The 27,878-nt window shown below is 43.3% G+C and overlaps 1 protein-coding gene across 5 annotated transcripts in view; it reads left to right on the forward strand.

The window, feature by feature from the left end:
- Positions 1-27,878, forward strand: part of LOC101853172 — a 96,710-nt gene that overhangs the window by 40,457 nt on the left and 28,375 nt on the right. Inside the window, exons 1-14 of one of the 5 annotated variants that reach the window (XM_013084139.2) lie at positions 406-696; positions 3,453-4,003; positions 4,929-5,003; positions 5,363-5,444; positions 6,879-6,954; positions 7,646-7,799; positions 8,293-8,390; positions 10,200-10,304; positions 10,849-10,933; positions 11,650-11,729; positions 12,302-12,478; positions 12,858-13,059; positions 14,809-14,948; positions 15,862-27,535. In XM_013084139.2, coding sequence (XP_012939593.1) covers positions 4,933-5,003; positions 5,363-5,444; positions 6,879-6,954; positions 7,646-7,799; positions 8,293-8,390; positions 10,200-10,304; positions 10,849-10,933; positions 11,650-11,729; positions 12,302-12,478; positions 12,858-13,059; positions 14,809-14,948; positions 15,862-27,535 — 12,944 coding nt within the window. In that variant the 5' untranslated portion in view covers positions 406-696; positions 3,453-4,003; positions 4,929-4,932. The other 4 variants (XM_035970497.1, XM_013084141.2, XM_013084142.2 and 1 more) reach the window with 4 other exon arrangements.

Below are 27,878 nucleotides of genomic sequence, written 5' to 3' on the forward strand. Positions count from 1 at the left end.
TGGTGATGATGATGATGATGATGATGATGATGATGATAATGTTGATGGAGATGGTGATGATGATGATGATGGTGATGATAATGATGATGATGATGATGAGGATGATGATGATGATGATGATGAGGATAATGGTGATGATGATGATGATGAGAACTAAGATGATAACTTAGATGATAACGTATATGACTTTGGTAAAACTTTGAATAACAACAAATTTTGTGAAAATCTTACAAGTCTCCACCGTTTTATATATTTTTGTAGTCTACAACGATAACTTTGATGATGATGATGATGATGATGATGATGATGATGATGATGATGGTGATGATGATGATGATGATGATGATGGTGCTGCTGCTGCTGCTGCTGCTGGTGGTAGTGATGATGGTGATGGTGCCGCCGAGGACGCCGGGCCTGGGGCTAGTGGCAAGCAAGGGCGCTGCTGCTGCTGCGTCTGACCACCGGTCAAACATCCCGCTCATTCTCGTCCTCCAACTGGACCCGAAGGCGCGCGCTACTCTCGTGAGCTAGGGCCAGGCAGACAGTCCCCGCGCTCTACGTCGGGGGCCACAGCGGCTAGGGGTGGTTGTTGTTATTTTGATTCTTCTTCTTCTTCCCTCCTATGTGTGTGGCTGGAGTTTTAGTGTGAAAGTATTTTGAACTGCGAGCGAGCCAGCCGGGTGGAAATGTGAAATGGTATGGGTTCAGCGCGAGCCGAGTGGTAGTAGTGCCTGTTCATCTAGGATTATTGTTTTACTGCTGTGGTGGAAATCTGCATTTTGGAGAACCTTGGCTTGTGTATACTTATACTTACTCAGTGTCCGTTGTGCAGGGAGGCTTGTGGTTTGTGTACACGGTTTTCTCATGGTTCTCCCCCCCCCTCCCCCTCGAATGGAAGTGATTTAATTTGTTAAGAATTTAATGGCTTATGAATTTCCCGCTTTCGATTTTAAAGGATCATTGCTTGTACACTCAATACTTCCATAGTTAAACAAAAAATCAGCATGAGTTTTTAAGGTCTGAGGAATGTAAGTGAGACTTTAATTTTTCTATTGCCTTGGGGGGGGGGGGGTAGCTTTTTTTAGGACGGCTTTAGATTTTTTTCACTTTACAAAGAAAGACCTAAAGTTGCATACGAAATTTTTTAAGGGGTGCGATATAATTAATTTTCTCACAACAGTTACTACCTTTTCTAAGAAAAAGAAAACTTTATTGTCTAAAAGGGCATTAGCTTGAAAACCGTTTGAAAAAATAGACTTAAAGTTCTGGTATTATAGGACTGTCAGCAATGCAATGTCACAAACTAAAAAAGTACTAGAGCAATGCTGATCACCACAGTGCAACACTATATGTTTAAGGTTACAGTTAACATATCTGTCTCATGGACACGGCCCAGTGACCATTTATTTGTCATGTCATTGACATTGCTTGACAATATGTGTGAGCTTGATTTTTATTCATTTAAATTGTACTAAAATCCTTTCATCAAAGGCCTTCAGACGAATGGGTTTTATGTGTCCCTCTCATTTTCCTAAGTGACTTATTTTTTTGAGTGTTCTATTGTCACATTGTGCACAAAGCAGCTGTGAATCATACAACTTCAAAGGGGATTTGAAGTCTACCAGAAAACGAAATATGTATTTTGGCTTTCACGGAATAGTTGTGTAGAATTTCAAGGAACATTAAAATATTAAATGACAGTTCTTTAAAAAAAACGGAAAATAAAGTTTTTGCTTTTGATAGAAAAATGTCCTTTTGTATGAGAAAAGTCGAACATGAGAAAATTCAAGTCTGCTGTGATGTGAGACCCCAAACTCGCTAACTTTTACTAGCTGTCTTTTCCACTTACTTGCTGTCCTCTGTGCTGCTCTTCTGTGCCTCTGTGTCATCTGAAAATCCAGTCTTGCCAAAAATAGACTCCTGAAACCATTGCCATCAAATTACTTCTTTGTTGGTGGTTGGCGTGTGCTCTAGTGTGGTTTGCTCCTTCTTTCCTATCAAACAACTATCATCTTTATATTTCTTCCTTTTTATTTTGTTACTACCCTGTAACACCTCTAATCCTCTGCATTTATATGACCATATTGTGTTGCAAGTGCTGTAAAACTCTTACTAAAACTATTAAAACATTACCTCTTTGTTTCTAGATGGGCATGCCTGCACACACACGCGCGCACACACACACATACACACACACACACATACACATACACACACACGCGCTCACACACACACACACACACATACATGCGCGCGCGCACGCGCACCTCCACTTCCAATCTCTCTTCTTAGTGTCTGGCTTTCTGTTTGTATTTGGTAATGGCTTTGTTTCTCTGTTCCTGGGGCTACCTTTTGTAAGCTGATCTGTCTCTTGTTGTCTGAGCAATCAATGGGACCTCAGACTAGTAGCACACCCATGGCTGGAAACCTCTCCAGTTACTGGTGGTGAAGCTCTGAGAGAAGGATGCTGATGCAAACCCCCTCTCCCCACCCCGACCAACATCCTTCCTCTTTCCCGCCTTCACAATCCTAGATACCTACCTGAGTATTAACAATAAGTATTATTTTAAAAAATAAGCGTGATGGCAAGGAAGTATTGTTTCTGCAGTCCCATGAAAGGATGCTGACACCCCCCTCCCCGACCAGCTTCGTTCCCAATCTTTAATATCTATGAGTATTACCAAATGATTATCATATCTTTTTTAAAATGGGACAGCAAGGAAGTTTTGTTGGTGCAGTCCCATGTAAGATTTCTACTTTGAGACTTTAAAGTGGGTGGTTGGTGGGTGCTCTGGTGTGGTTTGCTTCTTTTTTCCTATGAAATATCTATCGTCCTTATTTCCCCTTCTTCTTTTTTTTTTGTTACTCTCTTGTAACGCCTCTAATCTTCTGTCGTTCATATGACCTTAGCGGGTGGTTGGCGGGTGCTCTGGTGTGGTCTGCTTCTTCTTTCCTATCAAACATCTATCGTCCTTTTCTCCCCTTCTTCTTTTTTATGTTTGTTACTCTCTTGTAACACCTCTAATCTTCCGGCGCTCATATGACCTTATGCAGTTGCGAGCGCCAGAGCACCCGCCAACCACCCACTTTAAAGTCTCAAAGTAGAAATCTTACCTGGGACTGCACCAACAAAACTTCCTTGCTGTCCCATTTTTAAAAAAAATGATATAATCATTTGTTAATACTCATAGATATCAAAGATTGCGAGCGCCGTAAAACCTCTACAAAAACAAATATGACCTTTTGCAGTTTCTAGCACCGTAAAACATCTACTAAAACTAAATTAAAGACTTTAAAACTCAAGGACAATATGAAGTGGTATTGAAGGGCAAGGGGGGGAGGGGGGGGGGAGGGGAAATCCTGTGTCCTATGTCTTGATGCAAGACCATGGAATGATAGATTCGGAATGGAAATGATGATGTGAAATTCAAACCCGGTATTTGTGGAAATAGTTATGTTGTTGCTGAAATTTGGGCTGTGTGCAAAGGACAGATCTTCTAGAACGAAACTGATTGTTCAACACAACAATGTACTTGGAGTGACTATTAAATATAGTGAGACTGCTGCATCTAGGCATGCCTTTAATACCATCTCTTCCAGTGTGATAGCCCAGATGAAATTGTTTTTTTTATTTCTGGAGAGCTGGGTTGATGGTGTGTGTTTTTTAAGGATTGTTCTTCTAATTCTAATAAATGAATAATTTAATACTATTCAGACAAATGATTTATCATTGTGTGATGTGTATTTATAGTCAGTGAGGCGATGTGTGCTATTGCCATCAAGAGTGCTGTGCTTTGAAATGTAACAACTGTTGTTGGACTTGCTTTCTGTGTGCGCTGGGTTGACTTTTGATGCTGAAGATGTCTTTGAACAACAGAAAACATAAAACTTAATGATGTAATATGTGAAATAAAAACCAACAAAAATGAAGAAAACATGCCACTTGGATTTTTAAATCATGATATGGATAAGTTGTGCAGTGGGATGGATATTATGCCTTTGGGTAAGACATGATTTTTTTGGCGTGTTTTGTGTATTACCATTTTTGTGTGCCAGACTTTTTAACCGAAGTTTCTATTGCAGTTTGAGTTTGAGGTTGAATATGAGTGTTTATAAATGTGGTCCTTTGTGTTGATGGGCAAAGTGGTGGGGTTTCCCATGCCTACTTTAGATGGTGCATAGCAAACCATTTTTCAGGCTCATTTGCTTTAAGTTAATTTTTTAAAGCAGAGGTGCTTATTTTTCATGTTAATCAAGAAATCCAAATTTCTGAAATTTTCTGGATTTTGTAATGTAATTCTGCTAATATTTTTATTTATATTTTGATCTCTTTTTTAAAATGTCATTTGCACTTCATAAAAAAAACAACAACTCTCAATACAAGATACATTAGACAATATGTGTCACAACACAGTGAAACCAGGTGCTCGTCAATTTTTAGGCCTATGGAGTGAATGGTATAATTTTAAAGCATTTTCATTTTTTGTCTTGCTTTTGATTAAAAAAATACCCTTGTATCTTGCATAGAATTTGAGATATTTGCTATTGAAGGAGGTGGGGTTGCTTGGTGTTTGAGATAAAAATTAGTGAGAAAATGACAGCAAAATTAAAGTGTGGTGACTTCCAACGTTGTGGTGTCCTTGGAAACTGAAAATGTACTTTTTTTGCCTTTGATAAATATTTGCCTGTAAAATCCATGAAGGAATATGTTTTCAAATGTAATTAAAGGTGTTACGGCCAAAACAAAACAAAAATTGATAAAAATTGCCGAAAATATAGACTAAAAATTTTTAACATTAATTTGATGAGTTCCTGATTTCACCTTGTTGCAACATATATTATGATCCATAAATGCTGGATACCCTAGCTGAACTCAAGACTTGTTAAAGTTTTCATGTTTTCCTTTCTTTTTCTGCGTGTATTTTCAGCCCTATGTATGGCTACCATGCCCAGGAGGAACAGTTCCTGAAGATTTATCTCTACAATCCTAATAATGTTCGCAAGTAAGTAAAAGTCAAATACAAGCATGGTTGTATTTTTAAAAGATTTTTCCTTTTTTATTCTTTTTTGTTGTTGTAAGAATATAAATGTGTTTTTTTTAAAGATGTAAATATTGAAGTGGTATATTGTTGTAGGTTAAATGAATACCTTTGATTTTTTTTTTATCAAGCTTCCGAATAATTGCTATACCTGATGAATTTTTTTGAATATATAAAAGTAATTTTTTTATGTTATGATGTGGAGTTATTATGTATTGTATAGGTTATTATATCCACCTATCTTTTGTTTCATCTGTGACCTTTTTTTTTATTGCTATGTCTTGTCTGTAAGTCTGGAACTGTTTTCCTTGTTTCTTTCCCAGAGCTGCAGACCTGTTGCTGGGTGGGGCTGTGATGAGCAAGCCCTACCAGCCCCATGAGTCTCACATACCTTATGCTCTGCAGGTAAGCCTGTTGTTTCTTTGGTACATCTGGTGCTCTCAAACAAGTCAGTGGTTGGAAAAGTACTTTTGAAGTACGGTTGAACTCCGCCAAGACCTTTACCCATTGTTGAGTAAAAAAAATAATTGGTAGTCTTAGACAAGTGGTCCTTGTAAACACTGTCGTTAGAATATGTGAGGCACCATGGTGAAATCAGGCGCTCGTCAAAATAATGAAATCGAAGAAAACAGCATTTTTCTTCCAGTTTGGCAATTTTTATCGAATTTTTATTCCTTACTTAGATCAACACCTTTTATATCCATTTAAAAACACATTGCTTTGTAGCTTTTACTGAAAAACGTTGATTTAAGGGCACAACATTTTAAAAAAATTTACAGTTTGCTAGGACTCGAGCTTGGGAAGTCTCTGTAATTTTACCTCTGAAACCATGTGACCCCCACCTCCTTCAGACCGAAATATCTCGATTTCTATTGAAGATAAATGGACAACTTTTTATCGGAGGATAAATGAACAAACTTTAAGATGATACCAATAACTCCAATTCGCCTAAAATTGATGAGCGCCTGATTCCACCATGCCGTGACACAAAAATGCAGGGGGGTTTGAAGTAGTCGTTTAGGTCAATTTTCTCACAGATATGTGGTATTTGGACCAGGTTTGACTGTACTTTTGAAGTAGTTATGGAGCATCCTTGTCGTGCTAGATTTTATTTGTTTAGGTTATTCTTTTTAACAAAGGAAACCTTCAAAATATGGTAGCACTCTTGTGCAAGACTTGATTTACAGAGTTGAAATCCACTGGTACATTATGGCACATGTTTAATATCACTCTACTTACTGTAAGTCTCTAGACCCTTGAAGTTTTGTTTGGATCTAATCTATTTGGCTAGGGGTGGAAGGGGGGAGGGAAGGACTCAGTAGCCCAACAGAGTATTGGTGTTTGCTTGTCAAACTGGATGTTAGGAGCCTGGTCCTCGCCGTGCAAGTTGTGAATTATTAAATAAGATATGCTTGCTATATTTTTATAACAACTTCATTTTTTTCATTTGGTAGAAATATTTTTAAGCCCTCTTAACACTACTGTGCAGTTTGATGGTACACATTTTGAGTTGTTCTTTTTTTGTGCTTGATTCTCGATTCCAAAACAGAGGTCTTTAGAGACAGATTCTATCCAAAACTCCTGACCCCTAAGGTATTAAGGAAGTCATACTGATTGTCTTTATCAGTAACTGATTGCTGATTCATCTGCCACGGTTGCAGCATTTTTCTGTTTCTTTGCTCAGTCCTTCCATAAAGTTTGACCCGCAGAAAGGTTTATGCTTCAACCCGTTAGGAAACAGGATTGATTGAACGAGCTCAAAAGAAACTCCATTAAAAAGTCCATTATGATAGTGAGAAAAAGGGTGGTCACATTCCTGTTTTTTTTTGTGCCTTGCAGCTTTTCATCGACTACAACTTGTATGGAATGAACCTTATCAATGTTTCTGCACTCAAGTTTCGCAAACGAGGAAAAGGTAATGAAGATATTTCTGTTTTCTTTTGAACTTAAAATGTTGAAGTATTTTTTTAGGCACAAAAGTATTTTGTTGTTTAAATGCCTGGTCTTCGTTTTGTTTGTTTCGCTGAAGATGTTTGCAAATATTTTTTGTTCAGAAGTATATGATGATTGAACAGATTCCCATTAAGGAGAGGTTTTTTTGTCTTTTTTTTTACTACACTGAAGGGACAATTAGTGCCCTAAGAATAAAGTGAATTTAGCAAATATATATCAAATGCCATGTTGAGTGTGGCTGCACTGCTTTGCTGAACCCAATTTACTGGAAATGCTATACAGTGTGTGTATGGTCATACGCTTTAATGTAATAATTTAAAAGGACATAAGCGTGGCGGATAGGACAAAATTGATAAATAATGTTTGATGTTAATAGTACTGAACTGTGTTTATTGCTTGAAATGTTCAAAAGAAAAGAGTGGGAAAACTGGATCGTGTTCATTTCTAGAAATGTTCAAAAGAAGAGATTGGGAGCAATGCCTGCTCAGTCTTCTTTTGTTTAAATATAGATCTTATCTAATTGGGTTAGGTATCTTTTTTTCATTTTACAGACACACATCCAGGTCTCTTTGCTGGTCTGTATCTCATTTTCAGATATTCGTAAGTAAACACTGAATATTTAGAATATTTACTGGACACTTCCCCCCCCTCAGCACCTGACGCACCAAGAGATGAGTCTGGGACAGACAATGGCTCCACATGTCAATCAGCAGCTTTGCAGAAATCTTTGTCGACATCGTCATCATCATCATGCCCAAGATTTGCTCCTATTACAAGTCGAGTTTGGCATGATGAAAACATCCCAAGGTAGCTAATGTCTGTGTGCAAGTGTCAAAGAAAACGTTATGAACAATCCTCCTGCACCTCCATCCCTCTGCACATTTGTTTGCATCCTTGTTTGCCAGAAAATGTCTGTAAAGTGGGTTAGTTTGGAGAGGGTTCAAGTACTTTTTTTGGGGTGGGGGTTAGTTGACAGGACCTTTGAATAATGTAGATTCTGTTTATTTTAGTGTTTCTGAATGAGAGAGAAAGTGGGAGGAGGGTGGGGGAGGTGTGAGAGAGAGGGAGGGAGGGAGGGCGGGAGAGAGAGGGTGAGGGACAGAGAGAGTGAGTGTGATTGTCATTTGAACTTTGTTTTGCAAAGGTCACTGAAAACTTAAGGTTGTGAACAGCTACAACAGCAGAGTTCCTTTTGATCAATATTTGCCTGTAAAATCCTTGATACATAATCTGATATTATTAGACTGTGAGAGTCACTGTGCTGTTTCACATTGTGAGTTACCCTTTGTGTCCTCTCCAGTGACATGTGGCTGCCGTCCAGTGTGGAACGCCAGAGCACTTGTGAGTTAGAGGTGGATGTGGTGGCTGCTGACATCTTGAACAGACAAGAACTTGAGAGTGAGTCTCATGCTTGACACTCTATTTGTACAGGGTTCCCACTCAACCAAAAAAATGGGGGAAAAGCAGGGAATTTCATTTTCAGATTTCCCGGTCGGGAAAACACCATGAAAATGGAATATGAATGGAAACAAAAATATATGAGAGAATGCTGTGAAATCAACGGGCTGCCCATCATTATGAATTTGGTGGTTAAGGTTTTTAAACTTGAAATTTTTTTTACACAAAAACACCATCTTGACATGGCACCCCTGATTCCTTTAAAAAAAAAATGTATTTTTACCATTCGGCTACCCCAACCTGTCCCCACCTTCCTGGCGTATAGCGTAAGTTAGAAAAAACATTCTGATCCCCCCCTGAGGGCAGTGCTACTGACTGAAGTGTCTTTAGGCCATTCCCAAATGGGGGGATATTAACATGTACTTATGCACAGTGGAGTTGTAAATGGGCTGATTTATTAATGTCATGCTCATACTGTGGCAGAACAACATTGGGGAAAATGCTTCTTTTTCTTTCCTCATTCTTACTACCATCATTTTCCTCTACTTCTTTTGTATGTTTGTCACTCTCTTGTGAACTGCTATTTCCGGGGTGCCTTAATAGTTGAAACAAACTTTATCCTGTTGAGGCAAGAGAGGTGAGCAGAGTTACCCTGATTTCCCGTTTGGACTTCTCTGTTGACATCCACCCCTTTGCGTTCATATGACCAGTTATGAGTGCTGGAAAACCTTACTAAAACTAAACATTCAGATCCAGGCAGTTTACATCACAAGGTCACATGCAGCTAACTTTAATAGCCTTTGTGTTTACAGTTCTTGTAGTCACTCTGTACCTCTGCACCCTTAGAAAACATGAGTTGGGAGTAAGGCCAACATTAGATTGACATGGTGTTAAAAAATTCCTCTGCCTTTGGGTTGTGGGTGACGGCTTAGGCCAGTGAGAGAGAATTTTATTTTTGTAAAGGGGCGCCACATATTGTGTAGTGATGTTAAGTCAGGATCAAATGTTTGTGACCTGTCCCGTTGGTTTCTTTTGTTTTTGCAAGAGTCAAGCCAACAGTTTTCCTAACTTGGCAATGATATCTCCGCCGAGTTCTCTTTCGTCATGATTTTGTTGACTTTACAATTATCCTACGATCCCTATCCTTGACATCTCAGGAAAGGCAGTTTAGCTGTCCATGGCCGTGTTCTAAATTTATTTTGCATTTCTCTCCATTTCTTCTTTCTAGCTCTGTCATATCAAAAATCAATATCACTTTTTTCTTATTGATGAGTAGGAACCCTGTCTGTGTGTCTTCTCATCCCCCGTTTCACACTTTCTTTTAAAAAAAATATATATTTGTCAGTACATGAAACATTACTTAGACATAGCTCTCAATGAGGTCTGAGTAGGGAAATGTGTTTTTCAATATAAAAAAATATGTATTCTCTGTGCACCAGTATTGCTCGCCACGAATTTGCACAGGCTGAAGAAAAAAATATGAACTCTTAAGACCAAATTTGGGATTAATGCCTATAAGTCAGTTGAAGAGATCTTTTGCTGCTGGTCTGCAGCTTGCATAATTATCTGGAACCTAATGATCCATGCAGATGGAAAAGTTGAAAATTGTTGTGTCCATCTGAAAAATATGATCATTAACAATTTTAGTTTGACATATCTGATATATCTTCCTTTAGTTAGGCGTGGAAATTAAATTTAATTCAATCACTTATAGTGACTCAAAGCTTTGCTGTTAAAGTTGGTTTTCTTAGTTTGTGTTGCACCCTTGCTTAGAATTTTGGTATTTGAATGTTCTGCGTACATTATCAGGCAATGTTGGAGCCAACCCTGGCTTAGCTGCTCTTTGGGAGGATGAGAAACAGAGAAAACGAGATGCAGGAGAATCCTCACTTATTGAACCAGAATCTTCTCAAGGTTGGTGATATACAACAGTTAATCTCCTCTGTTGATTAATTAGTTTCTATGAAATTGACAGCTTTATTGAAATTTATATTCAGTTCTGAATGTGCACGCCAGTTTTACTTGTTGAAAGAATAATCATTCTCAAAGTTATAGTTTTTTATGCTATCTGCTGAGCAATGAAAATCTGAAACACACAGCCACTTATTGACTGGTTATACTGGTCGCTTTGCTAAATCAGACCAGTTCATTGGCAGTACCAGTATTGCAGTTGGTAAAACTGTATTGGGGGAAAAATGATTCATGAAACTCAGTATTACTGATAAATTATGAAATTGCAATTCTGTGACTTTTGTTGAATTTTTATTATGTTTAGACATATTGTTTTATGTGGAATGAGAATTGTCCATGTTTTCGTGACTGGTACTTTGCTAATGCAGCAAAAACAGTCTTTCTTATGTGTTTGGTGAAATTCACCTCTGTGAGTATCATAATTTGGAACCTTTTTGGTATTCCTGTTTTACAATTAATGTTCTTGTTTATTTATTCAAACTTTCAGCGAGAGGAGGTGTTGAGTGCTCAGAGAGTGAAAAACTCCTTGTCCAACGATTTTTAGCTTTGGTACAAGAGCAGCAGGCGTTTAGGTAAGCATAAATGTGGCCCTTTTTTGCTTTGTAGTTAAGTACACATCAAAAGACTTTGCTGTTCGTATGCATATGGCCTTTGTTTTACAAAACCTCAGAACAGCACTTCAGTTGGAAGTAACAGTTGCAATGATCTACATGCTTAGAAAAACCTTTTTTATCACTTGAACTTGAAACTGCTTTGATTCTTTAGACTTGCTAGGGTTTGCAAGACAGCAATGTTCATTTCTGAAATGATTGGGATAATGGGATAGGTTTCAACCCTGGTGGAAAAATTATTTTTTTTGAGGACTTCACTGAAAAGAATCTACTCTTTGGGCTGTTACAAAATTCTGTCTCGACGAGTAAATCCTGTTTGATATATTTTTGGCTGTCATAAAATTCTGTCTCAATAGATAAGGTCTGTTTGAAGTATATTTTGGCAGGACTACATTTGCAGAAGGCAAGTTTTCGTTAAGCGACGTTGTCTTGACTGATACCGGATGTTTGATTTTATTTTTATTTTTTAACTTTCTTTTGTCTTTCTCATGTGCATGCTTGATCTATTGATTTTAATTATTTGATTCCAGTATCTCCCCTTTTTTTTATCACTGTTGGTATGAAATGTACTTTTGAAGAACCTTTGTAAGGACACCGTATTTAGTGTTGAGAATGTTCTGATCACATAAACAACCCATCACCTCTCTTTTATTTATTTTGTTTGTGTTTGTGTGCAGGGATAGCCAGTCTGAAGAAAGTGGAAGTTCACAACCGTCACTTTCAGCATCACAATTGGAAAGGCATGTGTCCAGAGAAGGTAAGCTGAAATTTTTTTCTTTTTTTTTATGATGAACTTGGCATGAAAATGTAAAAGGGTTTGGTTGTCTTGTTTTCAGTGTTGGGAGTTGATGTGGTGGAACATTTGTCGCTTCAGGTCCCAGGTCCAAGGTCCTGGTTTTATGGAGGCAGTTTAGTTGTATGGCTGGTTATAATGTTGATTCGTTCATTTATTGTATAAGGTAATCGGGTGAATGCTTAAAACTGTCTGACGAAACAAGAAAAATGTGATGCATATCTGTCACTAATGGCATGTCATCTTGTTGCAAAGCATGATAGCCCATTTGGGGCATTGAATTGTACACATGTGGATGGAAATTTTTTGAAAGATGCCGACTAAGTACATTATTCTGTGCTCAATGGGCATTGAAGTTATTTTACATGAAATATCCAGAACAAACCCCCTGCCCCCCACCCCTTTTCCCCAAACACTACTACACACCCCCCCCCCCCCCCACTTTGGAATATATCATATTAGATATTTAACATATTTTAATTATAATTTTTAAAAAAAATTCAAGTGAAAGAAATTGCCACCTCTTTACCTTGCAGATTCTAGCCTAGGCTCTCCTGACACTGTCATTCTAGGGGAGTTGAGTGAGAATGAGGACATGGAGGATGATGAGGATGCTGAACATCCACCCATCATCAACATGGACTCCATCAAGAAAGTTGTTTCTTTCAGTCAAAGTTTTTCTGCCCGAGCATCAGACGACCCTGCCCAGCAAAGTTAGTATTTGTTTCTTTGTAACTGACTAGGCCCGAATTTTTCCTTAGGGGTTTCACTTGAAGAACAAAATTTAAATAAGACGAAAACCAATTAAATCTTCTCTCAGTATTGTACAAGTCAGCTACATTTGATTTTTATGTCTTTTTATTGTATGATAACTTTAACAGCAGCATTGTATTGTTGGGGAACATTGTATATAGCTGTTGATAAAATGCTTATTGGTTTCCCAATCACTGATAGGGAAAAAATAAGGTTTGGTCTGTTTTATTAATTCAGTGTTGAACTCCTGTCTCATAAGCAGCTCAGGAATTTTGTTTTTGCGCTGTAGTGTCATTTTTCTCCTGAATGTTTCAGCATGTAATTGTGTCCTTTGTTAAGGTTCTCAAGACAAGACTGTGGCAGAGGTACTGGCTTCATTGTTGGAGGAAAACGGCGCACCTCCGAGTCAGCTGAGAGCCTTGGAGGAACAGGACAGTATCCTCAGTCAAAGTTTGGTTCTGGGAGAGGAGGAGGAGAAAGAGGACGAAGAGGAAACTATGGCCATGACCCAAAGTGTTTTTAATGTGGACGAGAAGGATGAGTATGTAACAATTTTGAAAAAAATTTTTTGGGGGTGGGGTGGGGGTTGTTTATTAAATGGTTGAAAGAATGCGGTTGTTAGAATGGTTGGCTGTTGGTGTTCTGTTGGGTGGTCTTGTTTCCTTTTGGTGTGTATGTTTTCTGAAATAATTCGTGACATGTCTTGAATATACGACTATGACCAATTGACATGAGACATTTAAATTGTATTATAAGCCTGATTTTAAATTCCCAAGAGAAGTTGTATGAAATTATGAGTAATTATGAACAATAGCGGCACTTAAAATAGCAATGCCAATTGGGCTTTCCCGCGAGGCGAAAATTTGGTCCCCGTTTACGGGCGATTTTGCGGACCCGGCCGAAGCGTAGGTGACTAACTTTGTCAACCTCGGTCTGCTCTATTTCCGAATCAATCCGAATGAAACTCGGCAACCAATCAGAAAATAGGGCAAACTAATGATATGTGGACGTTGAAGTTCGTACACATAAATTAACCTATACTTTTGGTGTCGGGAACACTTTCGTATCGTGTACACCGAAAACTATAAGGAGTTTGAATTTGTACGCCGAGATGGTAATAGATCTATCTATCCTCTATAGTGTGCTCAAATTTGAACGTTCTGTGTCAAGTAGTTGTTTAGACCCGATCATAAATGCACGACTACCCCCCCTATCCAAAGCGGCTTTGCACAGAGACCGGCCATTTTACCCTCACTCTCGTGGCAAATGTATGTGACCTACAAATCTCTGCATGACTATTCCGGGCCCGTTCATTGGTCACTTGAAATAGGACAATGGCGGGCGCGCGCATCCGGTTGTTTTTCTTTTTATTCCCCTGTAACATCGCAATGGGGGTATTCCAAGGCGAGGTTATCTCGTCTCGGGGTGTTCGCGTCTCTACGGGGAAAAAGAATTTTTAATTGTACGGCATGCTAGATTGAATTAACTTATCTTTTACGGTTGGCATGGTCTGAAGTCATCATAAAAAGCTTTGCAATTATTTAGTCACGCTGCCGACATATATTCTTAAAGATCCCATGTTGTGATACGATGCTATAAATAAAATGTACTCATCCCGACACCCCTTTTTCGCAAAATCGTAATATGTACACCACAATTTTAATTATAACAAAATAACTACGAAATTGGTAGTAAATCTGACTGCAGAAATTATTTCTACACTCAAAAACACATTGGGTAGCCAAGTTTCTCTCGAACACTCCGATTAGTTACCGAGATATCGTTGATTTTCTTACAGAATCTGCTACTGCGTGGTCCACTTTTTAGGAGTATTTTCCTATATGTGGGTCATCCATATTTTGATGACCTTTACAACCCCATAACTTTTTTATTTATGAACCGATTCTCAAAATTCAAGAAGCATAATTCTTAGAATTGAAAATTCTTTCTTAGGTACCAAAAAAAAGGGGGGCAAAAGTGAAAATTTAAATTTTCATTGGCATTGCTACTTAAAATGATTATAACATTGTCTTTCAAAGGTTTTCACATTGGTGGAGTGTAAAATCAAGTCCTTTCATTTCTTTTACTTTTCTGTTGACAACATGCAAGTATAGGTGAGAAGTACCTTAATATTCATGGGACATCACTTATGATTGCTTACCATTATGTAAAGGAATTCAGAATAGGGTATCGATTATTGTATCATGCGCTGTTCACTCAGACGATGGTTGAGTTTCAGTTTTTTAATGCTGCTTGTAGTAAAGTGATTTTGTTTTCTTGTATTTTACAGTGGGCCATCTACGAGTAAAGATGTGACATTGCGGAAATCAGATGATGATGATGACATTGTTATGGGCACAGATGAAGAAAGCAGTGATGATGAAATTGATTTACTACCTCAGTTTGATGGAGCTTCTGATAAAATTTCTGGTATGTTAAAAGATGTAATTTACAAGCTTTTAAATGTACTAAGCCTAGCAAATAACATTTTACAGGAAAGAAAAAAAGAACCTTTTTCATTCTTTTAACAAATATATAGCCATTATTTTTTTCTTGCTTTTTGTCAATATTTAGAATTTGAATTTTGACAAAATATTTCTCGAGGTCATGCAACCTATACCACAGATTAAGAAACGGTAATAAAAACATTTTGAACATTTTAGACTTAGTGGGGTGTAAATATTTAAGGATTCTCTTTTGGAGGGACACACTGAGGTACTTTCACTGTGCGGAGTTAGCAATAGCTCTGTGTTAAATTTTTACGGTTTTTGCCCATTTTTCTATTGTACTATTGTTTTGAATTTGTTTACGAGCATCATGTGGAAAAGTTTCAAGTGAAAAGTTTACAGTGGTATTTTTACATCTCCATGTTCTCACAATGATTATCATGGAAGGTTGTTGTTGTTTTTTTCCTAAATCTTGACTGATACTTTGGGAGACAGCTATTCGTACAGCAAGTAAGGTGTTTTGAAGCCATTCTAATTTTACTCAATGCTCCCTGCCTTTGTGCTATTAAAAATGTCTAAATACTTTTTACTTCTGTGTCCAATATTGGAGAAGAAAGTGGTACATTGTTAATCGCTCCTTCGATAATATTTAGAGAGAGTAGTGATTGCCTTTCTCAGAATGGACAAATTAGGGATATATGAGATAATGTAGTTTCCCTCTTTTTCTATTTGTATGTGTCTCCTTCAAAGTTATTCTGAAGTTGATAAAGTTCTCATATACTTGGCATTCTCATCTTTTAAAAAACATTTCTTTCTTAGATTTCCTTTCTCTAGACTGTTACTTTTTTTGTTTTAAAAAATATTGTGTAATACCCATTTTTTAAAAATGCTTTCAGGATCAATGAAAAAGTCTGACAAATCTGGGTCAAGTTCTACGCAATCTCCTGCGTTGGATGAGGTGCCATCGAACCAAAGTCTGTCCATGGCTGGTCGCGCTGGAGGGTCTGGAGCTGGTGGGATGGTGGCTGACATGACCTGGGGATCAGGTAGATCTCAAGGTGCAGGAGGGAGTGGCTCTCAGGGTAGCGGTTACCCAGTGCCTGCAGGGGCATCCTCTTGGTCACAGCAACCTGGAGCCTGGGGGTCCTCCCCTCAGGTCAGCGGGTCGTCGTCGTCGTCAGGCTGGCAAGAGCAGCCAGGGGGCAGTGGGAGCAGCCAGTGGACAGCACAGCACCACCAGTACCCTGCGGGCTGGCCGTCGCATCACTCATCATCTCGCCAGCAGCTTCAGCAGGGGTCACCGGTGGCCTCACAGTACATGTCTCACCAACACATGCCCTTCAGGTCGCCCACCCCTACCAACCCCCACCCGTTCCACTCTCCCTCCCACAACCGATACGCTGCCTCGCCGTCCTCGCAGACGCAGTCGCAGCAGGGACAACCATCATCTTCACAGCAGCCAGCAGCGTTTCAATCCCCGTCCTCGTCCCCCCACTCCTTCCAGTTCTCTCAGTCGCCCTACCAGTCTCCTTCATCTAGCCAAGGTGTTCAGGATCCCTTCCACAGCCCGTCATCCTCCCAACTCCCTTATCAATCCTCTAGCCACCTCAGTCAACAGCAACAACAACACTACCAGTCACGTGGCCAACCCTATCACTCCCCTTCTGCGAGCCAGCCGTATCATTCACCTCCTTCAAACTTGCCGCCACCATATCAGTCCCCTTCGGCCACCCCATCATATCAGTCCCCGACCTCTGCTACCCACCCCTATCAGTCCCCTGGTGGGGGACAGATGTACCCGTCCCCCTACCAGTCCCCATCTCATCAGCCGTTCCAAGCCTCTCCCCGACAGCCATTTGCCCACCCATACCAATCGCCCACTCAAGGAGCCAGTTCTAGCCCTGCAGGCTCCAGCAGCAGTCGCTACCCAGGTCCTCCGACCCTCCACAGTGGTGGCTGGAGCCCCCAAGCTTACAACGCTTACTACCATGGTAGTAGTGGAGGGGGGCAGCCCCCTGGAGGAGGAGGTATGGGCAGTAGCAAGCAGCACCAGCAACCACCACCGGGATCTCCGCACGCTCTACAGCAAGCCCGACAGTCCCCTCACCTGGCCTCCTTTGGACATCCAAGTTCTTCAACTCAGCCTCCTCAGACGCAGCAGATTGCCATGAGCTCAGGGTCGTCTGGTTCTTCTCAACACGCTGGTGGGGCAAGCTTGAACCATGTAGTGAGCTCCCCGCCTTCCCAGCAGTCGGCACCCAGCTCTAGTGGACCTGCTGTACAGCACAGTCTGGCTCCAGGTTCTAGCAGTGCAGTCCCCTCGGGCTCTATTGGAAGTGCAGGACCTTCCTCCTCGGTCTTGGCTCCAGCCAGTGGCAGCGGCATTCACCCTGGTGTCATGTCCCATATGATGACCACAGGGTCTCAAGCCCTGCAGGGTAAGTCGGCCCAACTGCTGACCTCCTCAGAGGGGAAGATGTCTCCCAGTTTCAAGTCTCCGCAGCCACCTTCTCACTCTAGTCCTCTCCATACCTCAGGGGACAGAGGTAAGGTCAATCATACGAGCATGGCTCATGCTGTTGCTTCAGGGGTGCCAATGGGGGCAGGCTCTCCATCCATGCCCCAGCAGTCTCAACATTTCTCTTCTCAGGGTTCTTCCCAGCCTTCTTCAGCTGCTACATCAGATATGAGCTTGCTGTCTGTCAAAGCTCAGAGTGATGGAGGATCTGTTATTCCTGGTAGTGGGGAGAACAGTAATGCTGTGATGCAGACCTCACCTTCAAGCAAGAATTCAGAAGCTCAGTCTATCACTAGAATTTCTACTCTGGATTTCAAACCCAAGGCTAAAGCTAACCTAGAAAAGCGCACTGACGAAGATAGTAAGTCCAAGTCAGATAAGAGCCTGGACAATACTTCAGCCACGCCAATGATTCAGCAGCTGCTGTCAGAAGAGTCACCAGCGAGGATGAATATTACTCAGGAGGAAAGAGAGGCGGCAATAAAGAAGCCCATGCTTAGCCCCACGCTACCGAAGAGCAAGAAGAAGAGCAAGAGCAAGGGAGGTCAGAGTGGCAAGAGCCGACCTCGCAGCACCAGCATGTCTTTCCCCATGGCCCCTGTGTCGCCAGGCTACCCCAGCTACTGCCCTCCTCAACCCATGATGAACCCTCACATGCTTGCACGGCCCGGACGCTCTCACTCAATCTCCTTGCCTTTCAGCACAGAACAAAGGATGCACCATGGACCAGGGGGACCAGAGTATTCTTGGCAGCAGCAGCAGCAGTGGAAGCAGCAAAACTTTTGTGGCCTACCCAGTCAGTGGCAGCAGCAGCAACAGCAACAGCAAGCCCAGCACCAACAACAGCCTCAGCTGCAGCAGCAGCAGCAGCAGCCATGGGGGCCGAGTCCGTGGCAGAACTACGGCTCTGTGGGAAGCCCAGTGAACAGCCAGCCGGGCTCAAGTGCAACAGTTTCCCCTGTTGTCAACAGCCGACTGCAGCAGAGGTCTTTCAGTGCCGACTCTGCCCAGCCAGGTTTCTTTCAGAACAGCTATCATCCCCAGCAGAATCAGATAATGCCTTCTTGCTCAAACAACAGCCAGACCTCCAGCACAGCTCAGGATTCGCCACTCAGCCAGCACCACCACAACCAAGTCACCACCACAGTAACAGCAGCCACCACCACTGAGTCAAAAGTTGCTGCCACGGGAGAGGAAGCTGAGGAGAATGACAAGTCATCTCTGTCCAGTCTTTTGCAGTTAGTCTCTGATGTAGGCTCAGCTGGTGAAGGTCCTATGTGGGACAGCGGGAGTTCGACTGTCGTACCCAATCTATTCCCCAGTGGCAGCAATGGGGGTGAGCTGGAGACGAACAAATCTAGCCCCGTCATGTCAGAGCTGAACCAGGGCAGCCCATCTATCAAGGATTTTATAACTTTAGAAACTGCCCCATCATACCACCTGAAGCATCCTCTGTCTTACGAGCCGGCTGGCTCAGACACGACCGGTGTCACCTCTTCAGAGGAATCTGACAAGGTGGAGTCAGACATTGCTGCAGACATCAAACCACTGTTGAAGGGTGTCGGAGCAGGAGGCACCATGCCTCACTCTCGTCTGGGAAAACACAACCGCATGAAGAAGATGGGCCTGGCTCATGGAAGGCTCTGGCTCTCTGGGCAGGGAGAAGGTGGGGCCAATCCTTCCTACACTTACACCTTTCATGTGCCCACCCCAGTATTCAAGAAGCTCAAATTCTTTAAAAGCCCTGAGGCACGGAGACACAGTGTGAAAGTTGTCCGAATGCACCCCATGGATGCCCGTCGCTACAGTCTGCTTAAGATAGGAAGAGAAGTGGTCAAGGTAGTCAAACTCACTGAGGAAGACCTAGCGCGGTACAATGTTACCCTTCCACTACCTTCACGAAATCCAGATGGCTCCAGCAACAGAGTAAACCTGGACATCCCGAGCGTGAGCATGGACAGAAAGGGTTTTGACAGCTCTTCTGATGACGGAGGTCTCTCCAAGTTTGACACCGACTTCCCTCCAAATAAAGTCGCTCCGCCCAGCTCTTTTCACGTCAGTCAGGTGAGCGCCTCTCTCTCAAGAGCTAGCTCATCCGTGTCCAGGAACCAGATTGTCACAGCGAGCGCTGCCATCAACAATAACAATGCCTCATACCCTGACTGGACAGGCCGGCAGTTTCAAGGGCAGCAGCAACAACAACCCTTGAACTACAATGGGGGAAGTCAACACCTGCCACACCATCAAGGTGCTTCTCCATCATATGTATATCAGTCTCCTGGTGAGGACAGGAATTTTAGAACTTTCCCAATGCACTCTCCAGGTGGTTCTGGAAGCTATAACATGAACTGCCAGTTCCCTCCACAGTCAGATAGAGTGGTAGCTGGCTTTCCACAGTCCAGTCCGAAGGATGATCACTTCAACTCCCCAGGTTCTGCCACGTCTTCTGTACTGCCAATGGGAACCTTCTACTCTAGTCAACAACTAGGAGCCTACTCAACAAACCACCCTCAGTACCCCCAGCCACCCCACCCCCACTTTTATCCCAGCCACCGTCACCCACATCCCCAGCATCATCCACATCATCAGTTTCAGCAAGTTCCGTCAGGGCAATACCCCCAGCCACAGCTAGCACAGCAGCAGCAACAGTATGCGGCTCAGCAAGGGGCTGCTGTTGCAGGGTACCCCAATGCTCAGATGGAGTCAAAAAACGAGTTGCGTTCCCCGGGCCAGCATGGGCCAGTGAGCACAATTGACAGCGGGAGTGTCTCGGGCCACAGTGGTGAGGAGGAGGAGGCGGCGCTGACTGCACCACAACACCACAGCGCCCCCACCACTGGGACCTTCCCTGTCAATACCCGGGTGAACGCACTGAAGGGGGAGAACCATGCTGAACATCTGGCCACCGCCACCACCACCACGGCAGTGACCATCGTCCACCGCCGGTTGTGTGCCAGCACAAGGGAGTCTGGGAGCAGCTCTCAACATGCTCCGCAGATTGAACCTAATACTGACTCTCATGATAACCACATTTGTGAGGGGGACCGATGTATTCAATGTGCCACAATGACACAGGGAGATAGACTAGAACTTAACTGCGATAAGTTTCGCCGGAAAGTACGCAGGAAAAGAAGGAAAAAGTCCCGCTTGTCTTTGAAGCGAACTGTGCCATCTTGTAGGGGTACTGCTGACAGTGTGAATGAGAGCTTGAAACCTGAAGTACATGCGAGTGAATTTTTTCATAATCATCAGGATAGTGACCATAATTGTGACGTGAAAGATTGCTCTGCAGCTGCATGTAATGCTGAGGAGAATCAATTCACCATGCTCAAACCGGATGTGAATCTCAACGACTCTGGGGTATTGGATCGAAAGCTCAGGTCGAAGAATGTAAAGTCCTTGCACTTGAAGATTCCGAAATCTGTCTGGGAAGGAGGAAGTGCGGCTGCCCCTGGAACGAGCTCCGCCAATTCCCTAGCTACCATGGGCAGGCTCTCGGTATCCAGCTCCCACAAGGAGACTTCAGACGATGGGGCCAGTGCAGATTGTGAATTCCTGCCTTTGTACCCACGCAGCCTGAGGCGGGCGCGAATGCCTTCTGTCAGCTACTCGAGTCTGAAGAGCAGGCAGCCTCGGAAGAAACAAGAGCCTGTCCAGAAAGAGGGAGTGCACTACATCGTGGTTGGCAAGTTTAAAGGTTACAAATCTATGCAGGTGCAGATAGAGCGGGTGAATGTGGTGAAGGGGGATGTGGTTGATGCTAGACATTATGAGGAGATTGCTAAGAAGTCTATAGTGCGCAGACCCTCAGGCAGTTGTGTTGAAAATGGACTTTCAGGACTACTGAACAGGAGCGCCACTTCAGAAAATAACCGTCATTGCGAGGAGTCGAATTTTGTTGATGAAAGTGGACCTGACGGTCAACCTACTGGGAGTCTTTACAAACTTGTTTCGGCGAAAAAGAAAAAAAAGGTGAAACCAGGGCGAAGAAAGATGAAAAAACGTTTAAAAAACGGGTTGAGAAAATCTAGTCAGATTTCTTCTTCAGAGGTGTTGCCAAAAGATGCTCAGACAAAAAACGTAGAGGCTGGCCCCTTCCCCCAGCAAGGGGCCAGTGAAATATCTTTTAACAGTTTGCCCAGCTCTCATGATGTTTTCTTTTACAAATTCAAGGAATACTTCATACGAAAGCATCATGAAAAAGAGACCATTTCAGCCGGGGCTGTGCAGCAGTCCATTGCCACATTTTTCCCAAATGTAGGGGAAGCTGATGTTGAGAGGTTCAGACAAAAATTTGAAATAAACATGACAAAGCATAATCATGAAGAATTCTCCTCCAGCTCTGATGATGAAGATGACTTTCTCGATGATCTGATTTTGAAAGGGAAAATTTTAGAGCTAAAAGCAAATCAGCTGGAGACAAGTTGTGAACAAGTGAGGGACAATGAACAGTCAGAATCTATCCGTGAGACAGCTGTTGGTACAAAAGAACTCTGTGAAGAGTCGAGAGAGCAGCAGATTTCTGGTGCTCAACCCATCTATATTAGGACTCCTGATGATGACACCGTGAGTCCGAGCATTCCAGAAAGTAAAACCCACTGTGTGGATGTGGTCACTCCAACTGATGTGGACAATGTTTTGCCTTGTTGTGAAAGGAGCCAACTTCCTAGTCCAATACAGGAGAGCGAGGATGAAAAGTTGATATTTACACCTAGCAGTCTGCCCAATCCGGTAGAGCTAAATTCGAGCGCAGAAAAAGGTGAAGGACGGGACGATTATCTCAAAAGTCAAATGGCCTTCTTTGAAGATATCTCCTCAGATTCTGACAGCAATAATACCATTATTGTTGATGGCGTCCCCGGAAAAGAAAGTGCATCTTTCACGAAAAGTTTGACTTTCTCTCCCATTGCTGCATATTCGGCCAGGAACACTGCAGAAATATCTCCACCAACAGAGCAAGTACCTTTTGGTCTTATGGGACCTTTTGGAAGGTCTGTCACCGATCCTCTTGGTTTGGAGACAGCGGTTGCTCAGTGTGGCCTTGAGGTCCACATGGGTACTGCTGGTCCAAGGCTGCAGAGGTCTGAGAGTGTGGTGGCAGACCCGTTGGTCACTGACCCGTTGGGTCTCGAGACCCCTGTGAATAACACCTGCAGCATGGAGGTCCTAATGCAGGATGCCAGTCATGGGTCCCAGAAGTCGGAGAGTGCTGCCAGTCTGACAACACGCCAAACCTCTCTCGTCGAGGAATCTGCTTCTCAGGACTGCCCCTTGTCACCCTCACTTGGTGCGGCTGTAGGTTGTAACTTCCACAGACCTTCAGTATCGGTGTCAGAGTCGAGCCCAGGTCAAAGCCCTGATCAGAGTCTGGTCATCGATGATGTCCCAGAGCCATCGGGAGCACAGATTGCTGTGATGGCATCCCAGCAGGCTGCTCAGGGAGACACTGGTGCAACAACAGAAGGGAGGGAGAGGAAGTGGGAAAAAGCCTCCTCTTATGATGTTGCTGTCAGTGAAATTAACAGCAGTAAGTGCATGGATGATAACAATGATGGCTGTAATGCAGTGAAAAGTCTCGATGATCATGAGGAAGTGCATGAGGTTGACAAGACAGCACATATGAAGATCAAGGTTAATTTAGTCACAAATGCAATTGTCAAAAAAATTCCCTCAGTCACAGAAAGCAACACAGAGACCTCTAAAGAAGTATGTAGTGAAAAAGAGACAATACCTGTGAAGGAAGAGAACTCTGGGAAAAGAAAGACTGTGAAAATACTGAAAGGGCGCATTAAGTCGAAAAATAACAAAAAAGTTCCTGATTACCACAGTAGCTCTAACGAAGACTCTGACGTTGCCAAGCATTCTGTGTGTCTGGAGCAGAGTAAACGTCTCCGGCAGCGCAAACAGGTGCGCTACACCTTTTGCCCAGAGGAAATTGGTACGTCTGATGAGTTCCGCTCCTCTAGCGATGATGATGTTAGTGATTCCAGTGTGACAAGAAAGAAAGGCAAGCGCTCAAAGAAGACCAGGGCTAGAGGCTCGCAGAAGAACGTGGTTGTCTTGCAAGAGCAGAGGTTCCGCGAAAGAGCTGCAGACAAAGATAATGCCAGTGCAACTTGTAGCAACCCAGTGAAGAGCAATGTCGGCTCTCGAGCTACTCGTGGGAAGAAAAAGAAAATGGCTGGTGGGGGCAAACTGTTCAACAGCCTGAGCTTGCTGCACATGGCCACCCTAGCTAATCTGACAGAAGTCCAGGGGGATGGAGATGCTGAGAACCACCAGTCTGTGTCGGAAGTGGCGGCTGACTCGGATGATGTTGTGCCCTCTCAGTACTCCGATTCGGCGAGCATGGACCATGAGGCAGAGTACAGCTCCTCTCTAGAAAACATGTCTTTCATATCTCCTCACACTTCAGAGGAATGGGACGCCTCACCTCCCCTGGCATTTTCTCCAACAGATAAAAAGAAAAAGTCGGGTAAGGAGGCAGGAGGTTGGCGCGGTGGTAGGGGCAGAGGCTCTCGGAGGTTCCTCAACTTTCAACCTCGGCTACGACAGAACATCAGGCCGGGCCTCAACGGGGCCTCTAACCTGGGAACCAAGCCTTTACCCTTCAGCAGACTGGTGAATTCGTCTGCTTCCTCCTCCCCGGTACCCTCCAACTTTACATTCAACCATACCTCCATGGATGCAGTGTCCTTAGCACAGAATGAGATTGTGCCAGCTAGTGAAGACGCTAACAGCAGCAACATTGGGAACACTCTTCACCTTCTTGAGACTAAACGAGCCCAAGTGAACTGCGCTTCGTTTTCTATGAAGGACATCTTACGACTGACCACGAGCCATGAAGATTCAATGGACTCTGACAGCAAGGACAGTGCAGCGGTGTGCAAGCCACCCGAGCCGCGGCGAGCACAGGTTAAGAGCACCAGCCTCTCCATGTCTGACATTCTCAAGCTGACAAACTCGGAGAATGCAGAAGTGGATGATGGAAATGGCACACAGGCTTCCACTTCTTTGCTATCTCAGCTTGCTAATTTCACTGTGCCTAAAGAACAGGGTATGGGTATGGATAAAACGGGCGATGAAGACGCCCCGCAGGCTTCAAATTCATTATTATCTCAAATGGCAAATTTTTGTAATCCAGTCGTAGATAGAAAGCAGAGTGTGGACTCTGAAGATGGGGAAGTCACACAGGCGTCCAAATCTTTACTATCTCAACTGAAAGACTTCAGTCTACCACAACAGGAGCAGAATGAGAAAATCACTGTTGATGAAAGTGATTCCACCACTCAGGCTTCAGACTTCTTGTTGTCCCAAATGGCAAACTTCAGTGCTCCACCACAAAGTTACAAAAAAGAGACCCATAAAGGTGGTGAAGAACCCACTCAAATATCAAATACTTTTTCTTCTCCACTAACAAGACCGAGTGTGCCCCAAGAATGGATTCAAAAGGGGACTCGGAGAGAAGATATAAGAGAAGATGTACAGGGAAGTTCTCTAAAGACCCCAAAGGAGAAAGATATTGAGAAAGTTGAGTGTAAATACGTATCTGTTGAAAATTTGCCGAGTGCCGATAAGAGTTGTACTTATGAAAACTTGGCTCTGCATGTGACCAGTGAAGAGAAAGATAGCTGCAAAGATTCAACATGTGAGGACACGTGTAGTAAAACCGATCAAACAAGTTCAGAGGTAAAAAAAGCTCTTGCAAAACATAGTTCTTCTTTGTTGAAAGATAAAGACAAAAGCACTGCTGATTCAACTGGGGAGATTGATGGAAAGGAAAAGGCTCAAAAGAAAAGTGCATTGCTTCCTGTGAAAGGACTTGTGAGTAATGCTGACAATGATGTAAAGGAACTGTCAGCTGTCAAGAAAAACGACAACCACTTGTCTTTAGTCAGCAACAGTCCTTCTGAAAATCACTCGGAAATGGATGCTAAAAACATTTCACTTCTGTCTAGTGGGAGAGCATGTAATGGTAAAATCAGTAGGCCTGTGACTCCTGATGTAGATGGCGGTAGCTGTAAAAATTCAAAGGATGAACTCTTGTCCTCAGAGAAAGATATGTCACCAAGAGTGTCATTGATATCGTTAGAACATAGCTTGTCACCTAAAAGTAGAAAGGATTCAATTTCTCGTGAACTGAGGACAGAAAATGAGACTGAAGTGAAAGACGTGCAACATGTCACAGAGAGCAAAACTGTACCGAACACCCAGAGATCAGAGGGTGCAAATTTGGATTCAACCGAAGCTGATGTTGTACCTGAAACCCAAGAGCTCCCAGCATCAGTCCATGTTCCTAGGATTCTCATCTCCCATGTGGCTGACAGATCCCCAGCAGATAGTACTGAGCCACCATGGAGCTTACACTCAATTTCTCAGTCACAAGGAATTGATCCAAGGCAAATTCAGCCTGGCTTCTCATCAAAACCTTCTCAACCAGGGCTTCAACCCTTGAACCCATTACAGATACCTGCATACCCGGCTTACTCTGGCCAGGCATTTCCGACTGCACCGGCATCAGGCCAGAGCTACTCAGGGTCGGCCGGAGGTGGTGGGACCTCTTCCTACTACTCCTCGTACCCGTTCTGCTGGCAGTGGCCGGCCCCTGCCACCTCGGCAGATGCACTGACCAGCCCTCTCAACCTGTGCACCAGCAAACGGTCTCCAAACAACTACTCCCCGATCACGCCCACTTCGCCAGTGTCCCCGTTTGACCCTGTTCCACAGCCACCTTCTAGTAGTGGCTTAATGCCAGCTAAACTGATGTCGCCACCTCTGAAGAAAGTCAAGCCTTTGTGGTACCCATGGCTGTCAGTGGATAAGAGTAGTGCTGCTGAGAAGGGAGTGAGCTCAGAAATGAGTAAATCTGTTGTGGCCTCTAGTCAGGTGGCCAATCCTAAACACATGCCGAAATCTCACTCTGTGAATACCCCTGTGCATAAAGTCCAACACAGCTCCCCACACAGGATTGAAAATTTACTCTCAGATTCACCATCAAAACCATCTCTGAAAGTCAATAAAGCCTCCTTTTCAAGTTGTAAGACGGTCTCTCAATTGGTCGGAACAGTAATAGAGTCTGCGTACCCGCCAAGAAAAGGAAATGGTGGTGGGTCTGTATCGTCCAAGGAGAAGGTGTCGTCTTACACTTCGGGGGAGTTCTCCCTAAACCATGTGCCTTTGAAGGCAGCTGTGCCATCACCTCTTTCAAAACCAGTGATGGAGCAACCTCAGTTTCCAGGTTCTCTACCTGCTACTGGTCACCAGGGGACACGTCAAGGGGAGCGCAGTTGGAGCAACCACATGCCACAGACCGCCACATATAACGTTCTAGCTCCTCGCCATCAACAACATCCAAGTTTTGTTTCGCCATCTTATGGAAAGCAGAATGGTGTTTGTGCAGCTGCAGTCAGCACCACACTGAGCTCAAATAGACATCCTCATCAATCTTACAGCAATGACCTCAGGGCAAGCCCAGGGAGCACAGCACCAGCTCCCCGTCCTCGACACCACCATGAGGATAAACGTATCAGGACCATGTTGGAGAATGAAAAAATCCTCCGCGGTCAATTTGGGCTTGGGTCACCTCATGTGCCCCCCTCCTCTTCCTCTCTCTCTCCTAATTCTGCCAGCCAGAGAGAACGGCCAAGCCTTACTGATCTGGTGGTAACCAAACTCATCAAAGGCAATGAACCAGAGTACAATCAGAATGAGCCATTTGAAGCCAGTCGAGGGAAGAAACGAAAGACAACAGGAAATCGAACAGGGGGCTCACAGTCTTCAAGCAGTGGTGGAGATGGTCCGTCCCTTCCAGCATCATCGGAGGGACGTCGTCGGGGGAACTCAAAGAGCCGAGGCGAACGAGACGAGAATGGGGAGCTGGAGAACAGAAAGATATCATCTGTCCCGAGTGATGGGGAGCGAACTCTCTGTCCTGTGAAGCCGCCCCCGAGAAGAGCCGGAGTAGAGAACAGTATGACGGCACTGGGCCTCAACTCTGTTCAGCCACCATCAGCCTACTGCAGTGTGATGGAAGACTTGCCAGACAAGCCCATGTAAGTAAACCCACAGTAGTGCACACAGCTAGGGCAATCACTTTGAAGACAAATGGGTTATCTTTCATTTTTAGCACTTCTTTGGGACTCGCAAAAGTTTGAAGGTTAAATTCTAACTTTGTCTCCCCTGAATTCTTTCCAACAAGCACATACTTTTACTTATCCAATCTTCTTCTTCTCTTTTTCTCTGAACATTACTGTTTCACTGTAAAAAAAAAAGTTATCAAAATGATTCAGTTTTCTATGGTTCCTTGGTTGTTTTGTTTACAGTGAAGTGGTCAGTTTGGCTGGTCCCTTATTTTTTTTTTGTCATGAAAGTTTCATTGCCATTTAAAGTATACTT

This window comes from Aplysia californica, unplaced genomic scaffold (genome assembly GCF_000002075.1).
Source record: "Aplysia californica isolate F4 #8 unplaced genomic scaffold, AplCal3.0 scaffold00274, whole genome shotgun sequence".
NCBI lineage: Eukaryota > Metazoa > Mollusca > Gastropoda > Aplysiida > Aplysiidae > Aplysia > Aplysia californica.